General features: G+C 40.2%; 1 protein-coding gene across 2 annotated transcripts in view; it reads right to left on the bottom strand.

The window, feature by feature from the left end:
* Positions 1-3,019: 3,019 nt before the first annotated feature.
* FBXW2 (F-box and WD repeat domain containing 2) overlaps positions 3,020-27,696 on the bottom strand; it is a 28,029-nt gene continuing 3,352 nt past the window's right edge. Inside the window, exons 3-8 of one of the 2 annotated variants that reach the window (XM_030858855.2) lie at positions 25,280-25,789; positions 16,716-16,910; positions 14,526-14,659; positions 9,371-9,457; positions 8,590-8,759; positions 3,020-3,691 (exon numbers count right to left, since the gene is read on the bottom strand). In XM_030858855.2, coding sequence (XP_030714715.1) covers positions 3,403-3,691; positions 8,590-8,759; positions 9,371-9,457; positions 14,526-14,659; positions 16,716-16,910; positions 25,280-25,769 — 1,365 coding nt within the window. In that variant the 5' untranslated portion in view covers positions 25,770-25,789 and the 3' untranslated portion in view covers positions 3,020-3,402. The remainder of the gene's footprint in view (positions 3,692-8,589; positions 8,760-9,370; positions 9,458-14,525; positions 14,660-16,715; positions 16,911-25,279; positions 25,790-27,696) is intronic. The other variant, XM_030858856.3, reaches the window with a different exon arrangement.

The following is a 27,696-nucleotide window of genomic DNA, read 5'->3' as shown; positions in this document are numbered from 1 at the left end:
CAAAGCAACGCGTAAAGCCAGGCTCTACTCTCCTTAGCTACTTCTGTTTGGTTGAAACGTCTCACCTAACAGAAACAAATTCTTCATGTCTAACGTAATACTGTTTCCAGAAGTATTTCTTTTCTCCCTAAGATTTACAAATGCAGAGCAGTAATCATTCTCCTGAGAGCAAATACTAGAATGATTACATAACCCTCATTCACATTTTACTGAGCATTTTTAGTGGCCAGCACAGATTAATTTTAAACTATGAAAAATGAAGTACACAGCTTAAAATAGCAATATTCCCCATCTTCCATTTAAAAGCTATTCAAACACGTGTACTTCCTGTGGAACGTCTTCAAAGTCTAGCCCCTGTCCTGGAGGAAGTCTTTCTTCCTACTTCTCTGATAGGTCTAACAGGTCAGGTTTGACAACACTTATTACTTCAAATAATGGGGCTGGCTGGAGGAAACTAGCTTCCTTTGGAATGGGAACAAAGTCTGCTAAAACCACACTCACTCAGCTCTCCTGGACCCCGTCCTCCCCCGGAGCCTGAAGTTGTTATGGTTCCCTACACAAACCGGAGAGGAAAGAAGCCCACCTTCTACCACAGCAGGGCCACTCAAGAAATCCACCACTCATAAAGAAAGATGGAGTCTATCTGCTTATGATTAAGAATTTTTCAGAAATGAGAATATTCACAAAAGGAGGCAAAGGCAAATCCCTTGCCTCTGAGCTAAGGAAGCAGAAGTCAGTGTGTAGGGCAGAGGGGCCCCTGACTCCATGAAGGGAGACTGAGTTATCCCCTACCCACTGTTCTCACTGACTCCCCACCTTGCTTTATTTCTTTTTAAAGGATAAGTTAAGTTTTCCATTTGTATAAAAGCTGACAATACTATGAATAAAGCTAGCATCCATAAAGCAATTAAATAAAATGCTCAGGTGAAACAAAGACCTCTGTGAGGAGGATCAAAGTTAGGACCCTAAGCACTGCTGTCAAGATCAGCTGTACTACCTTGATGGTACCTTTGGTATTCACCTCTGAAAACTTAAATGGGACATGCCATACAGGTTTCAGGTTTGTCACTTTCAAAACATTTTTCCCACAAAGGACTATACTTATAATCGCTTGGTCTCTGAAGCTACTGGATATATCTGATGGTGAGGTGGGAAGAGGGATGGTCATTAGATTAGTAATCTCAGTTTTTTTGTTCTGGCTGGATGAAAAGGAGTTAAGTTGTTTACCCTTATCATGGCCCAAAGCCTCCTGAGGTTCCTGCAAAATAGATTCCAGCTTCTAATCTGGTTCCACTTCTTGAAGGACCGAGCAGAGCTCACACACAGAACTCAATGTGAAATGGATTTGGGGGATGGAGAAAGATAATTGTTCTTTTACATAATTCCCTCAGAGCCTCAACATGGATATTAACTAAACCCGTCCTTGAAACCAACCATCAAAATTTTCTGAAACCATAACTTTGCAGCATTCAGAGGTCCACTGTCAGGCTCTAGGCTGATAGGATTCTGGGAGAGCTGTGTCCCCACTGTACTCTGAATCATTCTCAGCTCTGCCAGCAACCCTTTTCCTACCTGAAAAACGGATGTGCTTTGTATCAGAGTTAAGAAGATGAATGAATACCTCATATTCCCAGGCAAAGGCTCTCACTCAGGTTCCCATTAAGTTCATCTTCAAACTAGTTTCCTGTCGGTCTGTGAATGAAATGCCCCCCTCACTCCCCTGTAACACAACGGGGAAGAGCTGAATTCTTCCTACTACTTGCTCCCTCGACTTTCTCCCTAATGTTTGTGACAGTTACGTTAAAACAGTTCCACTGCGGAATCGCAGCATTATCTAATTTACAGGAATGAGAGGGTGGAGAATACAAACTGGCAGCCCGCAGACATGCTTTGTTTAGCCCACTACATCTTGAATGATCTTCAAGTCGCTGTCAACATTTTTAAAATTAGGGAATTACAAATAAATTTCTGGAGTTCTACCTCCTTCTGAAAAATCAGAAGACCTGCCACACACTGGACCTGTTTCTGCCTAACACTTAGGGCTCCATAACTGCCCTGCCGGATAAGCTTCCCCTGGTGCAGCCCCACCCTACACAGCATGCTGTACTCACTTATGTTTATCTGCGTGGCTCCCCTGGGCGTGTGGCTTTGCGAACCTTAATCTAGGGCAATTCCTTCATTTCCAACAGAAAGTTAACCTGCCTGAGGCTACACATCAAGTTAGAGGCAAAGGAGGACGAAAGTCAGGGTCAGGGATCTTTCTTTCTAATATGGCACACTGCCTCTCTAGAGGACCACAGCTGCTCTCAGCATTTCTTCTACCAATCACTTACATTTTTAAAGTGGAACATGTAACATTTTCTACATTCCCTCTTACCCATTCTTTTTTGTACGTTTGGATTTCTTTATATGTGACAACCTTCTATCAGTGATTTCATTTATATATTATCTCCAAACCTAAAGAAGCAATGAATCAGCAATCAGACAAAACTGAAATATCAACTTTTGCACACCTCAGCAGACACAGGACCAGAAGGAGTCTTAGAAACCAAGTGACAGCCTAACAACTAGCTATACAGACAGGGAAAATGGGGACCAGAGAAGTATATGCCTGGGGTGCAGGGTTCCTAGGTAACAGAGCCAGTCTTCAATCTGCCAGCTCAGTGCTCTTTCTACTGTACCATGTCACCTCTGTGCAGTGACCTAAGCTGTGGGGGACCAAGGACCAGCTTGCTCCACCTAGAAACAAAAACTACATAACTTCCTCACATAGACATGGCCCACCTTCACTCCGTCAAGAACTAGGGTTTAGAATGTGTTACAAACCATCAATTTACAGAGCTGGATTTGCAGTGGAAGACAACTTTTCTTTAGAACTGGTATTTGGTGGAGAGTATGCATGTCACAGAACCTGGTGGTCTTTATAACACGGGTTGTTAGAAAAGCTAAGCCCCATGTGAGAAAAGTTGCTGTAACAACATCATAGCACCTTTGCTTCAACTTCAAAAGAGAAAAAGGCAATGGTAAAAAGCTTTAATAATAGACTGAATGTGTTTTTATAGGCAACCAATTAGCAGATTAATGAGCCATTTAAATATCTTTACTTAAAACCAATATTCAAGAAAGATGAACCCCAAATGCAGCCTCTTATACTGACCAACATAACTAAGTACGAATGAAGTCGACGGTGCACCCCATCAGCATGCTGCGGTGTATGTCAACAAAATGAGCCCTCCCCGACCCCGAGCCCTGGTCCCCTGGCAAACAGAGATAAATGATTGTGCACTGCGTGATGATACCATTAGGTGAGAACTTTGGTTCATGCAGTCGGCTGCCACAGAGGTTGCACTCAAAACCCGCAGCCCCGGCGCCCGAAGTCAGTCAGCGGCGCAGCTCGCGGCATCAGCCGTGCTCCTTCCACAACACCAGGTGAATACTGTGGTCAGGCATGCTGGTGGCAAAGACCAAGCCCGTGTCATTGTGCCCATCCAGTCCATTCAGCCAGGACGCTTCGCCTGCTAGGAAGCTGGAGCCTCTCTTGGATTTCCTATACTCTGGGAGAGGCCAGCGGCTAATCAGGCTCTCTGTCCGCAAGTCCATGATATACAGATAGCGGTTGTCAAACAGCAGGGCAAAGATATCTCCAAAGCCAAGCAAGGCCAAGTTCGCTATCTCAGGAGTCTTGATGACCCTACAAGGATGAGAGTTAATAAACATGAACCAGAAGGCACCTGTGCTTCTGTTTATGCTACTGTAATCTTTTCTGGAGAAATTTAAAACCAATGCAAAATTCAAGCAGCAAATTTAGAGTTAAATGAAACATTTTTATAAAAAGGAAAATATGAGGATAAAAAGCTCACCCTCCTTTAGAAAAAAGGCCGGGGAGAAGAGCCCTTCATAATGATAAGGGAATATAACATAGGCATATAAGGAGATGAATATTTATAAAAGCACAAAATGCCCATCTAAGCTGGAAAGGATCTTACAGATTATCTCGTTTAATACTCTCACTTCTAAGATGTGAAAACTGAAGTACAGCCAGGATAAATAATTTGGCTAAGGATTCACAACTAGTTAGTTACCAGTCAGAACGAGAGGGTAACACTCAACTCTTACCACTAGGTAAAAACTACTATACAGTCATCCCTTGTTATCCAAAGGGATTGGTTCCTGGACGCCCTCAGATACCCAAATCCGAGGATGCTCCAGTCCCTTATATAAAATGGCGTAGTACAGCTGGCCCTCCACATCCATGGATGCAGAGCACACGGATACGGAGGGCCGATGGTACTGGCCTAGGGAAACCTCCCCCAGCCCAGAACAAAGACTAAAAACCAAGTGACTCAGACTCAGTGCTTCTCTATTCGGCACGTAGCAAACACAGGTTCCTCTCTAAGAACAGCAGAGGCTGAATATATAAAGTTCCCCCAAATAATTCAGAAACATTTATTAATAGATTGATAGTAAGTTAGAGAAAACTGTGAGAGTTGGGAGGACAGCCTTAACCTTCTCAGGTTGGCAGTTCCTAAAACATCGACGACAAAGGCAGAAAGTGGGAGGGACCTTGCCAAACAGGAACACAAATGAAAACAAAACAAAACGAAATGAAACCCTCCGTCTCTCTTATCTGCACATTTTAGTAAGGCGAAAAGTTGCTGTCCTCTTTGGAGGCACTAGGAAAAGAGCTATAAGACAAGGGCTATACAAATTCTGCTGTGACAATATATTTAGCCTAGGTGAGACTCCAGTTTATCCTACATCTTAACAAGGACACTACCAACTAGTGTATGTCCAAGAGGTCAATCAGAAGGGACAGGGCCTGGTGACCAGGACAAGCAAGGAACAGCTGAAGAATATGAGCTTGAGGCGGGGAGAAAGCAAAGTGGCAGGGACAGGGAAGCTATACATGATCATCGCCTTTCAACAGTGAAGGATGCGTGAGAGGCCAGGCATCAGGCGCTCTAGCAGAGAGAACGAAGGTCAAAGGGAAAGACCGTTACAAAGGAGCAGATTTTAGTCTGGTATCAGGAAGGGAGGGGATTTAGCAGTGAAGAGTAAGACCTGCTCCTCACACTCAAACAGTCCAAAACAACCTTCTTAACGTGCTTCTCTTCTTCATTTCCTTGCTTGCTCATTCACCCAGCTGCTCAAGCTAGGAAACATGGCAACCATGCAAATTGCAAACCACAAATCCAATCACCAAGATCTACGGATTTTACCTCCTAAACTTTCCTTTAATTTATTCACTACTACCTGAACTGCCCCAACTCTGACCCAGGACATCACCTTTGCCTGCACTGCTACCAAGAGTTTTCAATGGGTGCCCCCACGTCTGCCCTTGGCCCCTTCCAATCAGTTAACCTCACACTAAAATCTAATCCTATCATATTTTAAACTTTTAAACCCTTCAATGGCTCTCTACTGCACGCACATCTGCCACTCTGGCCTTCTTTCAGTCACTCAAAGGCACCAGGCTCTGGCGTCTCAGGGTCTTTCAGCAGACTCTGCCCTCGCGTCTACAATGCTCCTCGCTGCACTCTCGCTCCTGGCGCTTAGTGAAATGTGTCTACTCATCCTTTAGAGCTCGGCCCCAATCTCCTCCTCAAAGAAGCTTTCCTTTACTCCTCAAACTAGGCAGGGTCTCAAAGTACCCTGAACCATGTTGCTCTTATCCCAACCATGAAAACACCTGAATGCAGTCAGCTGTTTAATTTAGTCAGCCTTCCCTGGGTAGTCATTTCCACAAGTTTGGTAAGTGTCTCTGCTGGTTCCCAGTGTACATCACAGTGCCTAACATACAGGTTAAATAAATAAGTATCTGCTAATGACTAGAGAAGTGGTGCAGTAAGCATGGGAAAATACAAATTCCTACAAGAGAGCGCCAAAGGAAACTGGGGGAAGCAGCAGGAAAGTCTAGTAAGTCCCACATCATCAACACAAGCAGAAAATGACCAGAAACTTGGAAAACAGAGTGGCTAGGGGACAGGACTTAAGCCTGAGGAAGTTGAGCTGACTCCAAAGACCCCAGCACAAATGTGCTGCAGGACAGAACACAGGTCCTGACGGGCTCACAGCCTGTCTACTTTGATTACTTTAGAACTGTAAACAGACATCCCTGCTGTGCACTCTGGGCCCTTAAACCTACAAAACCCCACCTGCTGCACTGAGATAACCTAGCTCAAGGGATTGCACCATAGCTTAGCTTTATGGAGCAACATGCTACTATTTGTGCTTTCTTTTCAATTAGCATCAAAGCTTACAGAATGCAACCTGGTCCTGGCAACTGAGGCCACAGGATTTGTACAAGATTTCAAAAAGAGGCTGTTATGTTCATGTTTGAGGGGAAAAAGCAAGAGATAAAATAGCCCCTTTTCAAAAAATAAAAAAATCTGAACTTAGTACTTGCTAGCAGCAAACAATCTTGCAGATTTATTGGTTACAGCTAGTATATCGAAACATCAAAAATTAACAGAACTTTCATCTGGGACTCTGGACTCTATATGCCATTCTGAGTAAGAAGCACGAGACTATAGGATCAAATTAAACCTTTAGAGACTCTCAAACTCTAAGCATTAATCAGATTATAATACCTCTATTCCACCTTGCCTCGTCACCCCTCTCTCCTAAATTTTAATTCAAAACAAAAACAATATTAAACTATCAAAGATCTGATTTTCCCACGGTGACTAAGGTCATATCTGTGGGGAACTGGTTCCAGGAACCCCCTGGATAACAAAATGCATGGACGCTCAAGTCCTTTGTATAAAATGGTGCAGTATCTGCATATAACCTACACACATCCTCCCGTATACTTCAAACCATCTCTAGATTACTTACATCTAATACAATGCAAATGCTATGTAAATAGTTGCTGGTGCATGGCAAATTCAAGTTTTGCTTTTTGGAACTTTCTGGACTTTTTTTTTTTTATATATATTTTTGATCCTCAGTTGGTTGAATCTGTGGGTGCGGAACCCATGGCCAAATGTACTCCAATTTCTTACTTTGCAAAGAATCAAGTTCTTTCAAAAGTTCCTTCTCTCTGGCTTGCTGGTTCCTTAAGCATATGCCTGCCCGATGATCCAACCACAGATGGATGGATGGATGGATGCTGGACTAGGGTGAGCTGTGGGATATTGGGCAAGGCCCTTATCCTCTCTCAGCTTCAGTTTCCCCATCTATAAAATGAAGAGGTTGGACTAATGTTTTCTGGTATCTGTTCCAGTCTTTTTTTGTCAAAATGTAATCATCAATCATTTCTAGAAATTATTCTGACAGCTTGGAAATCTAACTGGTTAGAAATGTAGGTCTAACTCCAGGAAGACATAAATGAGGTTGTAACTTTACAACCAGAGAGACTGGGCCCACCAAAGTCCTGCGGGCTAGCGGGATCAGATTCCATACAAGTTGACCTCAAACAGTCATGCATAAAAACAATGAAGAAAATGTTCAGTTTCTGTCCCCAGGCCAGCACTTCCTGACATGCTATGGAACACTAATTCTGTGAGCTGTTAACATGTGCTCCTCAAAACAAGGGCTCTATGCACAATACATGTGAAGTACAGTAGGTTAAACAAATTAAAACAGGTTTCTTTATATAGGACTTCTCACACCTATTAGTAATAAAAACCTGTCAGGTCGTCTGCTAGGTCCTCATTACAGGCATTTCATTTAAACTTTACTTTACAGGTGAGACAATTCAGACACAGAAAGGTTAAGAAACTTACATAAAATCGCACAGCTCATAAGAAAGAGAACTAGGTCTTAAACCAAGGTTTATTTATCACCAAAGTAGGTTCTCTTAATCACCATATGTCACTGGCTTCCATCAGCCTCCAATATGCTAACAGATACCGCCAGTCTCCAAGAGGGGTCTATGATATACAGTGAATCACAAAATTATTTGTCTACAGACCTCTATTTCTTTCATTGGAGAGAAACTTTGCAGGTTGTAACTTTCTCCAAGTTTCTCTGTCTTTCTGCCAGTCAGCCGAAAGCCACTCAATCCCTCAACACAGAATTTCAACTGACCAGGAAGTAGAACTTAAAATATTAGAACCAGAGGAGATCTGAAAGATCTTTTCATCCAAACTCTTCATTTTCCAGAGAAGCTGGAAGGGGAATTCAGAAATTCTTAAAGTGGAAGTAACTCAAAGTAAGAAGACTTAGAATCTAGACCCTTTACATTCTAACATATAACTCTAATTTAATTACTGCCTTTAAAACATTTTTGTGTGAGATTTTCAGCACACAACTGATGGACTAAACATTTCCCCAAAGCAAGTTACTAACTGGTTTATGGAAATATTTAGTCTTGCCTTTATTATTATTTTTTTTTTTTTGCGGTACGAGGGCCACTCACTGCTGTGGCCTCTCCCACTGCGGAGCACAGGCTCCGGACGCGCAGGCTCAGCGGCCATGGCTCACAGGTCCAGCCGCTTCGCGGCATGTGGGATCTTCCCGGACCGGGGCACGAACCCGAGTCCCCTGCATCGGCGGACTCGCAACCACTGCGCTACCAGGGAAGCCCTTGCCTTTATTATTAAACTGCAACAGACTGTTAAAGGTAAAGGTCCAAGGGAATATTACCTGAGAATATCATAACTGGCAAAGTCCCACTGGTAGAGACCCAGTGCCGAACTACAGACAATGTATTTGCCATCAAAATGAAGTCTTGGCTGCAGGCAGATACTTCTATCCTCAGAGACAGACAACGTCTTTAAGCACTTACAGTTAATTTCTCTCCCAATTGGCCAAATCTACAGATAAGAGAAAATTAGGAAAGATGAGAAATCACATCACCATAGAAAAGCTTGTCCTTAAACAATGTGGCCTGTGTTTGCTGACGTCAAATACAAAGTGAAGTAAACTGGAGAGACCACAGGTTTTACAGCTGAAGCATGGGTTCAAATTCTGATTTGGCACATATGTGTTGCGTAATCTTGGGTAAAATATTTAACCTCTTTGAACCTTAGTTCCTGCAGTGAAGACGGTTAGTGCCTACCATATGGAACAGTTTAAAAGATGCAATAAAAACACATGTAAGAGTGCTCTGTAAACTTTTTTGCAAATTGCTATTATTATGACACAAGTAAATGTTTATGTTTTCATACTTTAGATCTAAGAATTGAGGAGAGCAGGAGATATATGTCTTAAGAAAAGGTAAGAACGCATTGAAGATAAATTTCTGTGGATTTTTTCCCCCTTCATTTACAAATCAGAGTTAGAAACTGCCTAGAGCACAGGAAAATGAACAATTCTCTTTCCAGTGGGTTTAAGAGGGCTTAAAGACATTCCTTCCTCCCTTGAAATATTCCCCCCGTGCCACACTCTTTCATAAGGCAAAGTAATGGAGGGAAAAAAACCTCACCTTGATCTCATATTTGTCTGCACTTAAGAGGATGTAGTCTCCAGGGCTGTGCAAGAGAGACTTGACTTTGCACTTTTGCAAGACCACCTAGAAATAATAAATATCCATGTTACAGAAAGATCCTTTTAGTACTGTTCCTACCCCTATTAAAATAGGAAAAAGAGCTCAAAATGATATGGTATATGAGTAATCTATAACTCTATGTTAACTATAACACAAGTTAACCTTTACTAGAGTTTTACTATTACCAGATTCTTTAGATTATTAGCAAGACCTAAAAGTGTCTAATGTTGGCAGCATTTACTCTTAGCTTTAGTCTGGAAGCATACATTACGACTGACTTTAAAAATTATAAAACGTGGGCTTCCCTGGTGGCGCAGTGGTTGAGAGTCCACCTGCCGATGCAGGGGACATGGGTTCGTGCCCTGGTCCGGGAGGATCCCGCGTGCCGCGGAGCGACTGGGCCCGTGGGCCACGGCCGCTGGGCCTGCGCGTCTGAAGCCTGTGCTCCGCAACGGGAAAGGCCACAGCAGTGAGAGGCCCGCATACCGCAAAAAAAAAAAAAAAAAAAAAAAAAATATAAAACGTGACTTCATAAAAAATGTGAGGGATAGGAAAGAAAAAAGTCCATTCACATAATAGATACAAAGGACCTGTTTTCATAAGCATGTGCATCATAAAGGGAAAGGCACTCGACTTGGGACCAGAATCTGTCATATGTTGACTCTGCAACCTTGGGCAGGACCATCTAACCTCTTCATTTCTCAGTTTCCTCATCTTTAAAATAGGGGATGGGGCACCTATTATCTCAAATAATTGTAGTGAAAATGAAATAAAACAAAGAAAATAATAATGTAATGGAAGCTAACATTCCATTAGCATGTGGGATAATCTGTAAACACTAGCTTCTGGTTATTTTAGGAATAAATAAGCATAAAGTGAGAGGGGAGGCCAGGCTCACTCATTCAGAAGCCTGGGTTGCAGATTCAAATGAAACTGACAGACCTGCTACTGAGTGCCAGGCACCTTGCTGGGTTCTGTCCCATCATCTCATTTAGTACTCACAGGAACATCTAGCAGATGATGAAACTCAGGCCCTGAAGGGAAGAGTAACTTATCTAAGACATCTCAGTCAGTGTCCTGGCCCCAAGTCCACTGTTTTTAACATAACACCAACTTGTATTATATAACTTTTCTATTTAAAATTGAATGCACCCAGTACAGAATTTTTTTCCCAATGTTTTTATTGTCGTAAAATACACATAACATAAAATGTAGAATCTTAACCATTTTTAAGTGTACAGTTCGGTGGTATTACTGGTCTTCTCACACAATCACCCACCCAGTCTAAAAGCCACTAGTCATCAGATTCTTTCTTCTTCTTTGCTCCCCATGAGTAAGTTCAGTTGGCTTTACCTTAAAGACACATCCTTCGTGTATGCCTTTCTCTTTCTTTATTGCCACCCAAGTCCAAGCCATGGGTCTCTCTTGCTTAGACTACTGCAAAAGCCTAACTGGCCACCCTGCATCCACTTGTGCCCCACTGTAACCCATTTTTCACTCAGCAGTTATCTTCTTTTTTTTTTTAAATTTGCTTTTAAATTAATTAATTTATTTATTTTTGGCTGTGTTGGGTCTTCGTTTCTGTGCGAGGACTTCCTCTAGTTGCGGCAAGCGGGGGCCACTCTTCATTGCGGTGCGCGGGCCTCTCACTATCGCGGCCTCTTGCGGAGCACAGGCTCCAGACGCGCAGGCTCAGTAGTTGTGGCTCATGGGCCTAGTTGCTCCGCAGCATGTGGGATCTTCCCAGACCAGGGCTCGAACCCGTGTCCCCTGCATTGGCAGGCAGATTCTGAACCACTGCGCCACCAGGGAAGCCCAGCAGTTATCTTCTTAAAAACATGAAATTACACCAGACTCTTGCTCAGAACTCATCACTTGCTTTCTACTATACTTACAATAATCCAGAATCCTTAATGAGGTCTAGTAAAGCGTACATGATGGCCCCTCTCCCACACCTCCCCCAACTACAGCACAGCTCCGCTGGCCTTCCAGGGCAACAGCTTATCAAATGTTCTAGGCTCTTTCCCACCCCAGGGCCTGTGCACATACGGCACCCTCTGAAACACTCCATTTACACAGTTACCTCCCATTTATTCTTCACATTTGGCCCCTTCTCTAAAAGCTTTACCTGAATCAAAATGAATTAGACCCTGCACTTTTCCTCCATAGCACTTAACACAATTTGTGAACTTGTGAAATTACTAATAACTATTCCTCCTACTAGACTAACATTCGCATCAAGCCTGGGTCTGTTTTGCTCACTCCTGCATCCTTAGCCCCTCACAGAATAGCATGATAAACTCAAAAAAAGTGTTTCTGCATGGCATTTCCACTTTTTACATGGCTTTTGATTCTCACAGCAATCGTTTTTTTGAAAACTAGAAGACATCACAACATTCTTCTAAAGATCCTGTACATTTTTGGTTCACTTCTTGCAAGCATTATTTTCTCCTCCTTCCTCCTTCCCTTTCTTCGCAATTTATTTAAACTAAAAAACCAAAAAACACTGTCCACCCATTTCTCCCACTCCCCACATCCCACCCCCGGCCTCTGGCAACCACCAATCTGTTCTCTGTATCTATGAGCTTGGCTTTTTTTTCCCCTGTAGAGTCTTCCTATAACAGAGATTGTATGGTATTTGCCTCTTTTTTGTCTTACTTCACTTAGCATAATGCCCCTGAGGTCCATCCACTTGTCACATATGGCAAGATTTCATTCTTTTTTTTACGGCTAAATAATATTTCAATACATATATCCCTTCATCCATCTATGGACACTCTGGTTGTTTCCATATCTTGGCTATTGTAAATAATGCTGCAATGAACATGGGGGTGCATGTATCTTTCTGAGTTAGTGTTTTCAATTTCTTTGGATAAATACCCAGAAGTGGAATTGCTGGATCATGTGGAAGTTCTATTTTTCATCCTTTGAGGAACTTCCAAACTGTTTTCCGTAGTGGCTGCACCAATTTACATTCCCCTAAAAGTGAACAAAGGTTCCCTTTTCTACACAATCTCACGAACACCTGTTATTTCTTGTCTTTTTGATAATAGTCATTCTAACTAGTATGACGTGATATCTCATTGTGGGTTTTTTCCCCCTAATATTTATTTAGTTAGTTGCCTGTGCTGGGTCTTAGTTGTGGCATGTGGGATCTTCATTGCCACGTGTGGGATCTTTGTTGCAGCATGTGGGATCTTTTTTATAGTTGCGGCATGCAGGATCTAGTTCCCTGACCAGGGATCGAAACTGGACCCCCTGCACTGGGAGCGCAGAGTCTTAACCACTAGACCACCACGGAAGTCCCTCATTGTGGTTTTGATCTGCATTTCCCTGATGATTAATTATGCTGAACATCTTTTCATTTACTTGTTAGTTGTTGTTTTCTTTTATCATCTACATGTCTTCTTTGGAAAAATGCTCAGATCTTCTGCCCATTTTTTAATCAGACTGTTTGGTTTTTGCTATTGAGTTGTATGAGTTATTTATCTATTTTGGATATTAGCCCCGATCTGATATATAATTTTCAAATATTTTCTCCCATTCAGTAGGTTACCTCTTAATTTTGTTAAGTTTCTTTTGTTGTGCAGCTTTTTAGTATGGTGTAGTCCCACTTATTTATTTTTGCTTTTGTTGCGTTTGGTGTTAGATTCAAAAAATCATTGCCAAAACCTATGTCAAGATGCTTACGATCTCTTCTTCTAGTCTTAAGTTTTATGATTTCAGGTGTTAAGAAGTTCAAATCTTTATTCGATTCTGAGTTAATTTTTATGTATGGTGTAAGACAGTGGTTGCGTTTCATTCTTTTGTAGGTGGCTGTTCAGTTTCCCCAACACCATTTATTGAAGACACTGCCCTTTCCCCATTGTATATTCTTGGCTCCTTTGTCATAAATGAATTGACCATATATACGTGGGTTTATTTCTGGGCTATCTATCCTGTTCCATTGATCTATGTGTCTGTTCTGCCAATACCACAGTTTTAACTACTGTATCTTTGTCATATAGTTTAAAAGCATGATGCCTTCAGCTTTGTGCTTTTTCAAGATTGCTTTGGCTTTTTGAGTTTTTTTGTGGTTCCATACAAATTTTAGGATTATTTGTCTTATTTCCTTGAAAAATGCCATTGGAATTTTGATAGGGATTGCACTGAATATGCAGATTGCTTTGGGTAGTATGGACGTTTTAACAATACCGATTGTTCCAATCCATGAGCACGAAATACCTTTCCATTTATTTGTGTCTACTTCAATTCCCTTCATTAATGCCTTGCAGTTTTCAATATACAGGTCTTTCTGTTATGTACTGGTTAAACTTATTCCCAGGTATTTTATTCTTTTTGATGCAACTGTAAATGGGACTGTTTTCTTTATTCCTTTTTCTGATAGTTCATTATTAGTGTACAGAAAGGCAACAGATTTTTGTGTATAGATTTTACATCTTGCAACTTTACATGTAGTTTACAAGTTCTAACAGTCTTCTGGTGGAGTCATCAAAATACCACGCATCTGCAAATACTGACAGCTTTACCTCTTCCTTTCCAACATGGATCCCTTTTTTTCTTTTTCTGCTCTGTCTAGGACTTCCAATTATATGTTGAATAAAAGTGGCTAGAAACCAGCACAATGTTCTTTTAAAGAGCCTGTACATTTTTCTTCCACTTCTCGCAAGCATTTTCTTTTTTAAAATGAAAATTACTTTTCTGATTTAAAAATATGCTTATCCTAAAGGGAAAAAAGTACTCAATTCCACAAGAAATAATCATCTTCAACATTTTAGTGCAAAAACACATTTAGAAACTGTCGTCATACTCTACATAGTTTTTTGTAAGTAACCTGTTTTATTTGCTCCCTCTACCCACCTAATATATTGTGGGCATATTTCCATGTCCGTAAGTCACTCATTCATTAAACTATTTACTGTCTTTTACATGCTGGCCATTGTTATACACCATCATGCTTTGTGGTTGTATCTATCCCATCTTATGACTCATCTACCACTTATGAGGCAGCATCTACCATCCTCCATCCCACCCCCAGCTCCCCCACCCTCAGCAAGACTGATGTCAACATTTCTTCTGTAAGTCTTCCTACCTTGGTGACCCATTCTGTGTGCCCGGTGAGTGTGTTCAGGCACGTCCCAGCAGATAAAGCCCATACTTTCACAGTGAAGTCTGCAGAGCCACTCACCAAGATGTCCAGTTCATCATTGTAGTCGACGCTAAACACTAGTATATACAACACACACAAAGTTAAAATACGCCTTTGCCTGTGGGTCTTTCATAGTAGAGTTCAATTACATTTATTCTCCCTAGCTGCCCAACTGTATAATTTCTCAACCAGAACTACTGTAGGAATGATGCTTTCTCAGCTAGCAATTTTATGCTAAAAAATATATCCATTTCAAAATTCTTTTTATTATCATAGCTTATAATTCTAAGGATGAAAAGCTCCTGGAATAGTACGATCTCTTATACTTGTACTAGGTTCAGAGTGGGAGGTAAACCAGTGTAGTAGATAATGGCATTTCTTCTCAGGACTGCCTGCCTGATACTACACGTAACTTATCTAGCCTATGCAGGAAAAACAGAACGTAAGTGGACCAACTCATATTTGTACTATTTACTGCAGTAAGATAAAACGTCAAGAGTATAAGCTGCAAAACAATACCCATACTCAAAAAAAGCCAGTGTAATGAGAAAAACAAAACAAAGATCTTAAAGGTCAGACTGAGCCATTCTCTCAAACTGTCTGATTTTCTTTAGAGCTCTATCCCCAGCACCTAAAACAGTGCCTGAGTATAGCAAGTACTCAAATATTTGTTTTTTAAATGCCTGCCAAGCTCTAAAGGAATACTGGGGACCCAAAGATGAAGACACTGCTCTTTTCTTTAAGGAACTCAGACTAAGTGAGGGGTGGAAGAGGAAGTCCAAAAAAAAAGATAAATAAATGTTTACCTCTTGCTAGGGAAACACCAAGGAGAATGACTAACTCTGCCCAGGGGTATCAGGGAGGACTTCAGGGAAGAGGCGATATTGGAGATGGGCCCTGAAGGATGAGTAGAATTTATCAAGAAAAGAAAGAGAATACTGCAGGTAGAGGGAACAGCAAAGGCATGGAGTTAGGTAAAGCCACAGCAATGTCCAGGGAACAGCAAAGAGGAAATTTTTTAGAACAGGGCTCTCAAAGCTGACCAGGTATAAAATCACCTGGAAGTCAATGTACAACCCTGGACACTGTGGAATATTACACTCAGTTTGATATATAAGTTCCATGTTAAATCATATATCTTCAAAATATTAATTTCTACAACAAACAAGTGGTAGCAGAGAAGACTGAAGAAAAATGTACAGGATGACAAACAAAATGGGGGGGGACTTGGTTTTTTGCCACAAAACATCTAGGTTTACATTAAAGAATTACTGAGTACCAGGTACGGTGCAAGGAATTCAGGACCTAAGTGTGAATAAGACACGCAGGATCCCTGTCCTTCTGGAGCTTACAGGTTGGTGGGGAAACAAGGTTATCATACTTACTTGTATTGATATGGTAAGTGTTAACACACGTATTGGGAAACCTACAGCAGAGAAACTCAACCTGTTTAGGGAGTACAGGAAGGCTGCTCATAAGTGTCTCAAGAGCATAGACTATGATTCTCAGGGGCTAATGCAGTGGGTAAAGGGCAGAAAGGAAGAAGGGAGCAGCTGCACAAGAGGCTGGGAACTACATCAACATGATTTCTGCAGAGTTCCAAAATACAGTGAAGCAGAGGGAGAAGCTCAGATCTGAAGGGTACGTTCAAATGACCAGTTTTTTACAAACTAAGGCTGCTGTAAAATTATTGTCAACCAAGCTTCAATTTGATGTAATCTGTATAGTCACTCCAAATGATTTCCAGTCCTAATTCTACAAATAGAGTGGACTGAATTTACAAGTGTAGCACTTACTCAATTTGGAGGTATGGAATCTGATCAAAACAGAGGGGGCTGACTGTTCAGTAGGATATAAATGAAATAGGGGAAAAAAAGAACTGCCTCTCCTAGCATAAGGGTATAAAGGACATAAGAGTTAAAAAATGGGCCAAGGAAAAGCAAAATTAGGGGGAAAATTCCAAAAAAAGAGTAACTTGAATAAAGGGATTAACTGTAGTGACTGAGAAAGAAATTGGGGGAAAGACAGGTTAAATTAAAAAACAAAAACAAAAAAGGGATCACATTCTTGGCTCCTGGCTTTAAGGAATGAGGGTAAAGTAGCTGTTGAAACCCTTGAAGAAAGGCAACCCACCCGCCCCCGTGTGCCCCCGGAAGTGCTGGGTCCTGGCTCCGGAACTCCATTCCCAGCAGGCCACAGTGTTGTCAAAGGAGCCTGTCACAAGCTTCTGCTCATCAAACTTCACCGCTGCACAAGTGTGGGTCTGGATGCCATAAACACACTGCCCTGTGCTCACATCCCATAGTTTTGCAGACAAATCATCTGACCCTTCAAGAGAAAAACAGGGAGGTTAGTAAGAAAACAAACACTAAAGAAGGAAAATCAATTCCCCAAACCATGGTATTCTTAAAGGAGAACCTTAACAGTCACCTCCTCTAGCACTCTCACTTAATAGCTGGGAAAACCAAAGCGTGGAGACAGTAACACAACTTGCTCTGGGTCACCAGAATACTGTTAACAGCCCTGGGACTGAATCCAAGCCTTTTGGTTTAGTCCTTTTCCCTTAACTTTCCAGGTTATAGCGTGGTGTTAGACTAAAGCACCCCTTGGTGCTTCCACTTGTAAATTCTCCCGAATTTTTGGCTATCATGAGCTCTCTGATTTAAGCTCAAAATGGTGGGTACCACCTATGACTGGATGTGTACACTTGCATGCCTGTCCATTACCCAACAATTCTGAACAAATAAAGAATGGTGAATAGTAAAGTTGTCTGCTGGAACATGTTCTACTCTAAGGCAAATCATAGATAAGCCTCCAATCACTGGTTAATTTCTGCAAAGACTAACTGCTAATTTCTTGAGCCATCCTGAAATATGTGAAGGAACTTCAAAGAAAACTAGACATAAATTATTCTCAGACGTTCACAACAACTCAACAAAGAGCTTGTAAAGCCTCTTAAGATTCTGCAGAAAAGAGGGTAGGTTTTACTTCTGCCTCTGATGAAAATATTATACTGATTATGGTGACAATTCAGGACTTTGTCTTAATCACATTTAAAATCCTAATGATGAACACATGTCTCACAATTTACCTGTATAAAAGTAAGAATAAGAACTGACAAAGAGGGAATTCCCTGGCTATCCAGTGGTTAGGACTCTGCGCTTCCATTGCAGGGGGAACAGGTTCGATCCCTCATCAGGGAACTAAGATACCGCATGCTACACAGAGCAGCCAAAAAAAAAAAAAAAAAAAAAAAAAAGAACTGACAAAGAAAAAACCATTCTGAAGCTACAAAAATGTAGTCCCTGTAATAAGGACATGGCATCTTGGAAAAGCACCAACTGATCAGTTTTCTAAAAGTTTAAATGACTAAATAAAGTTAGCCACAATGCCACCTTTAAGGGTTGATCAAGAGCCACTGTTTCAGACAATGGAAAAATAGCTATCAGTTATGAAAGAGGCAGAGTATGAATTTCAACTGGGACAAACCCTATGAGAGCATACTGAAATGAAGACTATATTTGTTGTTATTTTACTATTTAAGGATTCAGTTTCCTCTCTATAAAATGAAAGGCGAGATTTGGCTGGTGGTTCTCAATGGGCATATGAGGCATCAGAATCTACTGCGGAGCTTTATCAAAACACACGTGCAGGGCCCTATCTTCACAGATTCTAACTTAGAACATCTGAGGTAGGATCTAATTACTGTAAAAGCTTGTTAGGTGATCCTAATGTATTAGCAATGCATTGAGAACCAATAATCTAGAACAATACCGTCCAATAGAAATATAAGGCAAGACACATACACAATTTAAATTTTTCTAACACCTACTTTAAAAAGTACAAAAAAAAGGGGACTTCCCTGGTGGTGCAGTGGTTAAGAATCCGCCTGCCAATGCAGGGGACGTGGGTTCGAGCCCTGGTCCGGGAAGATCCCACATGCCACAGAGTAGCTAAGCCTGTGCGCCACAACTACTAAGCCTGCGCTCTATGAGCCCGCAAGCCACAACTACTGAGTCCACGTGCCACAACTACTGAAGCCTGCCCACCTAGAGCCCGTGCTCCACAACAAGAGAAGCCACCAAACGAGAAGCCCACACACCGCAATGAAGAGTAGCCCCCGCTCGCCACAACTAGAGAAAGCCCACGCGCAGCAATGAAGACCCAACGCAGCCAAAAATAAATAAATTTATTTTAAAAAGTACAAAACAGGGAAAATAATTTAATATTTTTAACTCAGTATGCCAAAAATATTATCATCTAACATGTAATCAATATAGAAATTAATGAAATAGTTTACATTCTAAGTCTTCAAAATCCAGTGAGTACTTCCTATTTCACATCTCAGTTTGAACTAGCCGTATCTCAAGCGCTCAAAAGCCATACGTGTTGAGTGGCTACCACACTGGACAGCACAGGTCTAGATAATCTTTAAGGTCCTCTCAGCTTTTTGGTCCAGTCAGCATTTTGTGACTATATTTCTAGGAAGCAAAGCAGGAAAAGAAATCATTTCAGATCCTATCTTAGCTTGGTTCTGATTTATTGCCAGTGTTCAGCCAGGGTCTCATTCATTCATTCATTCAACCCATATTTAGAGAACTTGTGTGTCAGGCAGGGCTCTTGCTCTTATGGTGCTTAGTCTTCCTATGAAGACAAAAAGGCTAAACAAACAATAACACTTCAGTACAGTAAGTGGTGGGCAGTACAAAAGCCCATAGCAAATACAAGGGGGGGATAAAAGGAGAAAGCGCCCCAGGTGAAGCTCCACTGAGTTTACAATCGTGCACCTCAACATCGAGGTGTTCCATGAACATGCCTCAGGAGATGGAGCGACTGGCTCCACAGCTATATCCTCTACTCTGCTGTTAAGCCGGGCTGTGCTGTAGGACTGTTGGAAGAAGGAATTTCATGGCTTAAAAAACCCCCCCAAACTTTCAGGTATTAACTAGCTGAAATCTAAAGGATGAATGAACTAATCAGCACCCTCTCCCCAACCGAAAAAAGCAGTATATGCCAGAGCTCAGCCAAAATTTCTGTAAAAGACTAGACAGTAAATATACTAGGCTTTTTGAGCCCTAGAGTCTCTGTGGTAATTACTCCACTCTGCTGGATCCAGCCCCTGCAGTTCATGGTTTACCAATCGCTGGAATATAACTATTAAAGCACCTATTAAATATCCCTATATATTACATAAATATACGTGACTAGGCATTGGGGTCGATTCATAAAGAACTACTTGAATCCATTCTAAAAGCTACCTAGGAATTATTTACAATGCTTGTCAAAATGCATTGCCTAAAACATGGACACTGATAACAGTTCGGTATGACTGGGAAATAGTGGCAAGGTTAGGCTGGAGAACTCGGTCGGGAGGATGTTTAACTATGACCTTATCTGCATTTCTGAAAGATCACTATGGCTGCATCAAAGAAAATGGTTTGAAGGGGAGCAAAACTGGAAGCAGGAAGGCCAGTTATAAACTAGGAGGGGGGATAAAGAAAACGTGGCCTATACATACAAAGGATTATTATTCAGCCTTAAGAAGGAAGGAAATTCTGACATACGTGACAACATGGAGGAACCACGGAGACATTATGCTAAATGAAATTCAGTCAGTCACAAAAGAACGAACACTGTAAGATTCTACTCTAGGTACTCTAGGTACCTAGAGTAGTCAAATTCAGAGACAGAAAGTAGAATGGTGGTTGCCAGGGGCTGCAGAGGTGGGAATAGGGTGTCATTGATTAATGAGTACAGTTTCAGTTTGGAAAGATGCTAAAAGTTCTGGAGATAGATGGTGGTGATGTCTGCACAACAATGCACTTAAAATGGTTAAAATGATAAATCATATAGTTTACCACAATCTGATAAAAAAAGGGAAGGAGATTATCTAAATTAATTATTTAAACTAGTTTATATAGGAAAACATGAGGCCATTCAGTTTTACACCCTAATAAACATCAGAAAACAATCAGGTTGGGTAAAGAGGTTGTAAATGATACAGTGTAGAGGAAAGTGAAAGGGAACTAAATGTAGACTATTTTTCATTATATAAAAGGGAGAAAAAGCCCTCTCAACTCACAAAACAATCTTTGATATAAAAATTACAGAGATGGGTAATGTAACAAAGGTAAGCAGAAAAATGAGCCGTAACCCAAACAGAGTAAGCTATCTTATCAAGTTAAGTTTAAATATTTAACTGGTAGAATCAGATCTCAGCTCTCAAACCACCCCTCTGAGTTATCTGACTCTGTTAACCAACTGAATAAACATTTACCAGTGCCTCTTCAAGTCAGGCAACTTTCATTCTCCTTCTTGAAACTCTCTTCATTACCCTTGTTTCTTTACCTCTCCCCTTTCTCTGAGTACACACTCAAAGGATCCTCCTACGCTCTATCTTCTCCTCTCTCCATCTCCTTTTAAAATTTCACTTACAGCCATAGCTGTGATGTGACTAACTCCTAAATCATTCTCTCTAGCCCTGAGCACTCTCCAAAGCTCTCACCCAGCATTTCCAGATACTGTGGGAATCTCCACTTAGACATCCAACTGAATTCAGTTCATCCCAAATTGAATTCCATCTATCCTCTTGAATTTATCCCTTCATTTTCTATTCTTTTACTACTACTACTATCTTCCTAGTTATACACGCAGCTAGAAGCCTTCAGCCATTTTTGAAATCTCCCTATTCCTTACCACATACCCAATTCATTGACAAATCCTGTCAATTCTATTTCAATAGCTGCTCTTCTCTGCAACTGCTACTTTTAAAAATCTCTACCCTGACTATCCTATATCTAGACCTATTTAAGCTCATCTAAACTGCAAGACTAGTCATTTAAATTGCAAGCGCAAGATGTGTCTATGTCAAAGGGTATCAACAGAATTAGTACCATCTCCTAGGGGGAACACTTCAGAAATTTCTAGGGTGGCTTCACTGTCACAATGAGAGGACATTACTGGCATCTACTGGGCAGAGTCCAGGAATGCTGGACATCCTGCAATGTTTGCAGAGCACAAAAAGAATCTGTATTCTGTATGACATTCCATAAGGTTCTGCCAGATATTTGTAAGTGAAAATCTTAGTTATCTGACTGAACCTAAAATCTGTTTTACAAAGAGTATTAGCAGTTTAACTGTATACCTAATTTTCTATGAGTGTAACTACCAGATAAATTGAGGAACGACGTACTTTCCTGGGAACTCTGCTAAGAGTCTTTCACCATTTGAAAAGATGGTGTCACAGATGATACAAAATACAACATGATACAAATGTGTGACACAAACACAACATTCTGCATTCACAGCTGTCATGTTCACAGTAATAGTACACATAGGTGTAAACATCTGATTACTTTACCACCTTCTAAGCCATGCTTGAGCACGTGTTCAATATGTATTACTTTAAATCACAGTCCTCTTATTTCTCCTCTGGATCAAAGTTTGGGTATTATATTGATTTTTAAAATGTGTACTTATAGATAAGTTACTTCCATGATAGGAGAATACTGTAAAATATGTCATCCAAAGAGGACCTGGGTCTGACAGAAACAAGAAACACTAGCTTATCTGAAATGGAAAGCTCTGAACTCGGCCCTTTTTCTGCTCAAAAATCTTTCATAGTTTATAGAAAACTGTCCAAATACATGTTCCTGGCATTCCAGGCTTGTGAAAACACAGCCCAAGCCTATTTCTTCAGATTATACTCTAGGAGTCTCTCCCTAATTATATTCTAAGATTTCAGCCAACATGGGTTTTCTTTATTTTCATCCTCCATGCTTCATGCTTGGCCCTTTCGAATGCTGATATTCCTATTGGAAAGCCCTGTGTATCTCAACTCTCCAAAAATCTATACATTCTTCAAGACCCAACATAAACACTGCTCTACTTTCCCAAATGGAAGAAATCATTCCTTCTTCTGAACAATTATATAATTTTATTCCCTCATACAATTCAACAGTATCACTTTTTTGGTTGGTCTCTCTTTTAGTTAAGATATAATTGACATATAACATTACATTAATTCCAGGTGTGTAATGTAATGATTTGGTATCTGTATATACTGTGAAATGTTCATCACAGTAAGCCTAGTTAAATATATCATTTGATCATACCTCTTTTATAGCTCTCGTTTTTCCCATTCGAATGTTAAGCCAGAGGTTACAACACAGCCACTTATAGGTTGAATATGACCCAACCACAATATTTTAAAATTCTGAATAATACTTAAAAATTAATACTTTTTAAAAAAATGAGGGTATTTCACAAAAATTTAGACTTGGGGCTTCTCTTGAAAAGTCAGATCTGACAACTCTGAGCCTGAATCCCACATGGCAATAATTTACTACAGTGGAGCAGCAACTATCCACTTCAGTGTTTTCTTATTAGCCACAGTTCACACGGAGACCTTTACTTAATCAGGTTACCTTCCTGATCCCAGTGTGTACGTTCTCTGCAGAAAGAACTGCTCTAATTCAGCTATGCATGCCCTCACACAGTCTGTCTGTCACACAGTAGGCATTTTATAAATAAATACCTACTGAACAGCACAAAGCACAACAGTTTCCTTTCTTACCATTTCAGAAATAAGCGGAATAACTACCTCATTCAATCCATACCATGTTAATTTTTAGCATTATCGATCTTTTTGGTAATACTGTTTTATTGCTTGCTTAAGGGCTAATTTGAGAGTCACTGTAAATTTATTGCCAAATTCAGAATTTCCCAATTCAACCACAGTGAAAATACAAGCTCTTAAGTAACAAAGTGATACAAACACATGTTTAATTCTATTAACAAATATTTCTCACTAGTTAACAGTCCCAGGAATGCTGCTTTAAACTAATGCTTTGGATCATTTTCAATAAACAAAGCATAATTTTCCATATGCCAACCTGGTGAATTTAATCATACTAAAAATAACATAGCATATAGACCCACCTGGAGAATAATCTTAAAATGCAGGGTTGGGTCCACAGTTATCTGCAGATATTAACTGTCCAGGTAGTTAAGGAATTCAGTGAATGTATTCCATTTACTTCTGTGACAAGTAACAGGTTTTACGGCATTTTAAATGCGAAGTTTAACAAGAAATTAAAAAAAAAAAAAAAGCTGGAATTGGTTCTGAAAATGAGTCAACTGCCAGTATTGACCCAAGTGTGAATAAATGCCAAGCTCAAAGGCAATACGGCATCTTAATCTTTAAAAAAAAATTACCTGCCGGTGATCATGACGCGAAAAGGATATTGAAAAGCCATCACCACAGCTGGAAAAGTACATCAAAGTGTAAAAGAACAAATGATGTTGTTCCAGTAATCAGGCTTTTTATAGGACAGGGAAAATAATGTAAGCACGGAGTAATTTCAGGATGGCAAACAAACAAGACCATGAAATGCCTTAAATTTAATGTTTATTTTATAAAACTGACAAAGTGTCTAGCATTTCAGAGAATGTCACCACGTGAGAAAATGTACATCCTCAATGAATAAAGAAATGCCATTTTAAAACAATATTGAGAAATCATACCTCTCTTAATTATTAAAATTATTAAAACTGAGTCTGGTAGGACTCTGAGGGAGAAGCAGGTTACTTTAGACTTTGCTGTGGGCACAGCATCAATCCACTGTATCTGGAAAGGACATTTAAGAGGAGCTAGAAAATTATTCATACGTCTGATCTTGTGATTCTACTCTGAGGCTTCTGCCCCAAATAAATAATTCAAGGGGAAAAAATAATGCAAACAAAAATATTCATAAAAATAGAAACAACCTGAATATGCATAATACGGAAATGGCTAAATAATTATGATATATTTACACAAAGGAACAGTATATACCATTAAAAATGACAACTATGTAATTTAGGTAATACTCAAGTGTTTATTAGAAATCATCCTGGATGATTTCTAATCATCCAGAACATGGAGTATCCCTATACTATATATATTATATATGATGGAAATAAATAGGCATTGCTATCATTGGTTAAGAACTGCCTAGAGCCATTCTAAATTTTGCTTGAGAATTATTTACAACACCTATCCAAATGTATTGCCTAAAACATAGGCACTAATTATAATCACACATGTAGAAACACATGCCCATTATAATTGGAAGATACACATAATTCTAATTTTAATGATTACATTTGTTATAAAAAGTTACCTAACTACTTGCTTAGTTTTAAAATACCCAACTGTCTTCATTCCCATGCCCAAACTCTTCTAAATCTTCTCACCACAGGATCTTAGAGCAAGACAGAAATATCTCCTTTTCCATATTTTACAGACAAGGGAACAAACAGAGAGGTTATATAATTCTTCCAAAATGACCTATTTGCTAGGACTAGACAGCAACTTTTCTACTGTTTTTTCCCCTAAAATCATAGCTGATAGAAAAAAAAAAAAACCCAACATGGAGGACTGTACATGGAAGAAAAGCACAGAAACAAGTAGAGCTTTCTGACACACATCACGTTTAAAAAAATGTCTGGAGCTTTCTTCTCATAAAATTTTATAAAAATAATTGTCTTCTCAGAGTGAAAAAGGATAAAGAGGAGAAAAACCAGTCAGGGATGGAGGGATAATGCCATTATAGATATATAATTAACAATTGCCATTCTCAAGCCTGAGGAGTATTTTGTTCTATTTGTAAGACTACACTCTATGAAATGCAAAAAAAAGTTCCAGGCTCTCTTACCTGTACAGAGGAGTCCATCTTTGTAGTAAAGTGCATACACTCTGGCACTGTGTCCAATTAATGATGAGGTCTCAAAGGCTTCATGGTCCTCCAGTTGCTTCATTCTCAAAATAGCCTTCAAATAAACCTTCTTCCAGTGCAAAGCGTCCTGAACAGAATCATCTATCTGCCAGCCCAAATTTTTACAGGCAGTCTGCCACACCTCTGTACAGGCACTTATCACCTTATTCCACTGTTTAGAGACGAGGCAGCATGTGAGTAAAGTCTGAGGATCGAGCCATTTTAACAAATAAAAACTGAGCTCCAGGGGAAGGAGTTTGAGGAAGTCCCGCTTGAGGAGAGTCTCCAGGTTATTGGAGAGATGCCTGAGCTGGACTGCCCCACTCAGACTAATCAGGTGATCCAGAGTTTCATTTTTCTGCAAGTCCGTCAGAGAAAGAAATGTAACAGAAATGTTATCAAGCCATGTCTCAAAGTCCTTTCTCTCCATAAGGTTATGGAAAAATTTACCTGTGGCACATCAAAATATTGTATTAGTTCTGCTCAAAATGACCGTTCAAGCAAGACTGCTAACAAATGAAGTATTAAAAATTAGTGTAAAAAACTTGGCATTACAACATTATGCTTAGTTACATTACAACTTTACAGTTAATACACTGTATTTATCTGAAAAATTTCCATGCACACAAAAGAAAATACATTTGTGAAATCAAACTTTAACAAATCATGACCTCAAAACATAACTCAATGAAATTTATGCTGGTGTGTGCGTGATTTGCTCCTTTTGGAGTCTAGCACATGCTACATGCATCTCCACAGTAAAAGATTTACAGAGTATTCATTCCTTATGAAACAGTGTATTCTATACAATGGAACCCCCATCAAAACCATCATAATACCATTTCCTTAATACACTCTATTTGGGCACTAAAATCACAAAAATAAGCACAAGGATGTGACAACCAGAAAACAAGTCTCCGGAGCAGTAATTTGAGACATTGGTCATCATGCTAGGTACAACGTGACCTGTTACTAGAATCACAGAACTGACTACTGGCTTTTGCAATAGATATTCAGGCAAAAAGGTTTGGGGAAGAAAAATAAGCAGATGCAGTAAGTTATACGGCTCATGTATTCTGGTTCTTCCACTTCCTTTATGGCACTGCCTTTTATAACGTGAATTACCAAAGGCCTTATCTGGCCTTACATAGTCTGTTTTTATAAGCCTCATATGAGCTGGTGACAACTCTTAACCTCATGTACCCCCAGAGAGCCATGAGGGTCCTGGAAGCCTGCACAAATAAGACAAATTAGTAACTCTGATGCTTACAAAACACCCAAAGAAAGGGACCATCATCTTCACTTTGCCGATGAGGAAGCTGCAGGTCAGGGAAGGTAAGTGATTTGCCTATAGCCAACAGAGCAGACTGAAAGCCAGTGCTCTCAAGATCAGTACTCTTCTAAACACACCAAGTGTCTCTCTCTGAAGCCAGCTACCACCAGGAGAACTGCAACCTGGTGATAGAATCTGGGAGCACCAAGCCTGATTATATACCACCTTCCCCTTTAGGGCTAGATACAACAAAAAAAATTTACAAGTATCCAGCAAAACATACTATGTCAAGGTGTCAACACACTCTTAACAACGGGAACTAAACTAACAGGAAGAGAACAAAAAATAAAGCAAATCACGTAAAAACCATCGTTCCCATGTTGGTAGGCCATGTTGGTAGATATTAGTGCTGGGTACATGGAGGTTTTTTATTCTATTTTCATATGTTGAAACATTTCAATGATTAAAAAAAAGAATAAAAACTTTCCTTCTAATCTGATCCCTCAGTTTCCCATCAGATTATCATACTAATTTAAAAACTTTATGTCCATATTAAGGGCTTCCCTGGTGGCGCAGTGATTAAGAATCCACCTGCCAATGCAGGGGACAAGGGTTCAAGCCCTGGTCCGGGAAGATCCCACATGCCACGGAGCAACTAAGCCTGTACGCCACAACTACTGAGCCTGCGCTCCAGAGCCTACGAGCCACAACTACTGAAGACCGTGTGCCTAGAGCCCATGCTCTGCAACAAGAAAAGCCTCCGCAATGAGAAGCCCTCACACCACAACGAAGAGAAGCTCCCGCTCGCCGCAACCAGAGAAAGCCTGCACGAAGCAACAAAGACCTAATTCAGCCAAAAATAAATAAATAAAATAAATAAATTTATTAAAAAAAAAACCTTTATGTCCAAATTAAGTTAGAAGAGGAAAATAAACTCCTTTCCACATATGTCACCTAGATCAAGGTTTACACAAATATCCAGATCTCATCGTCCAACTTTGTTAATGTTAAGGTATGTAAAAATCATTTTCATTAATTTCCCAATATCAAATTTGGTGGGAATGTTATTAGACAAAAAGCAGTC

The sequence above is a fragment of the Globicephala melas genome, chromosome 6 (assembly GCF_963455315.2).
Source record: "Globicephala melas chromosome 6, mGloMel1.2, whole genome shotgun sequence".
Taxonomy (NCBI): Eukaryota; Metazoa; Chordata; class Mammalia; order Artiodactyla; family Delphinidae; genus Globicephala; species Globicephala melas.
This window is presented reverse-complemented; position numbering and strand designations above follow the sequence as displayed.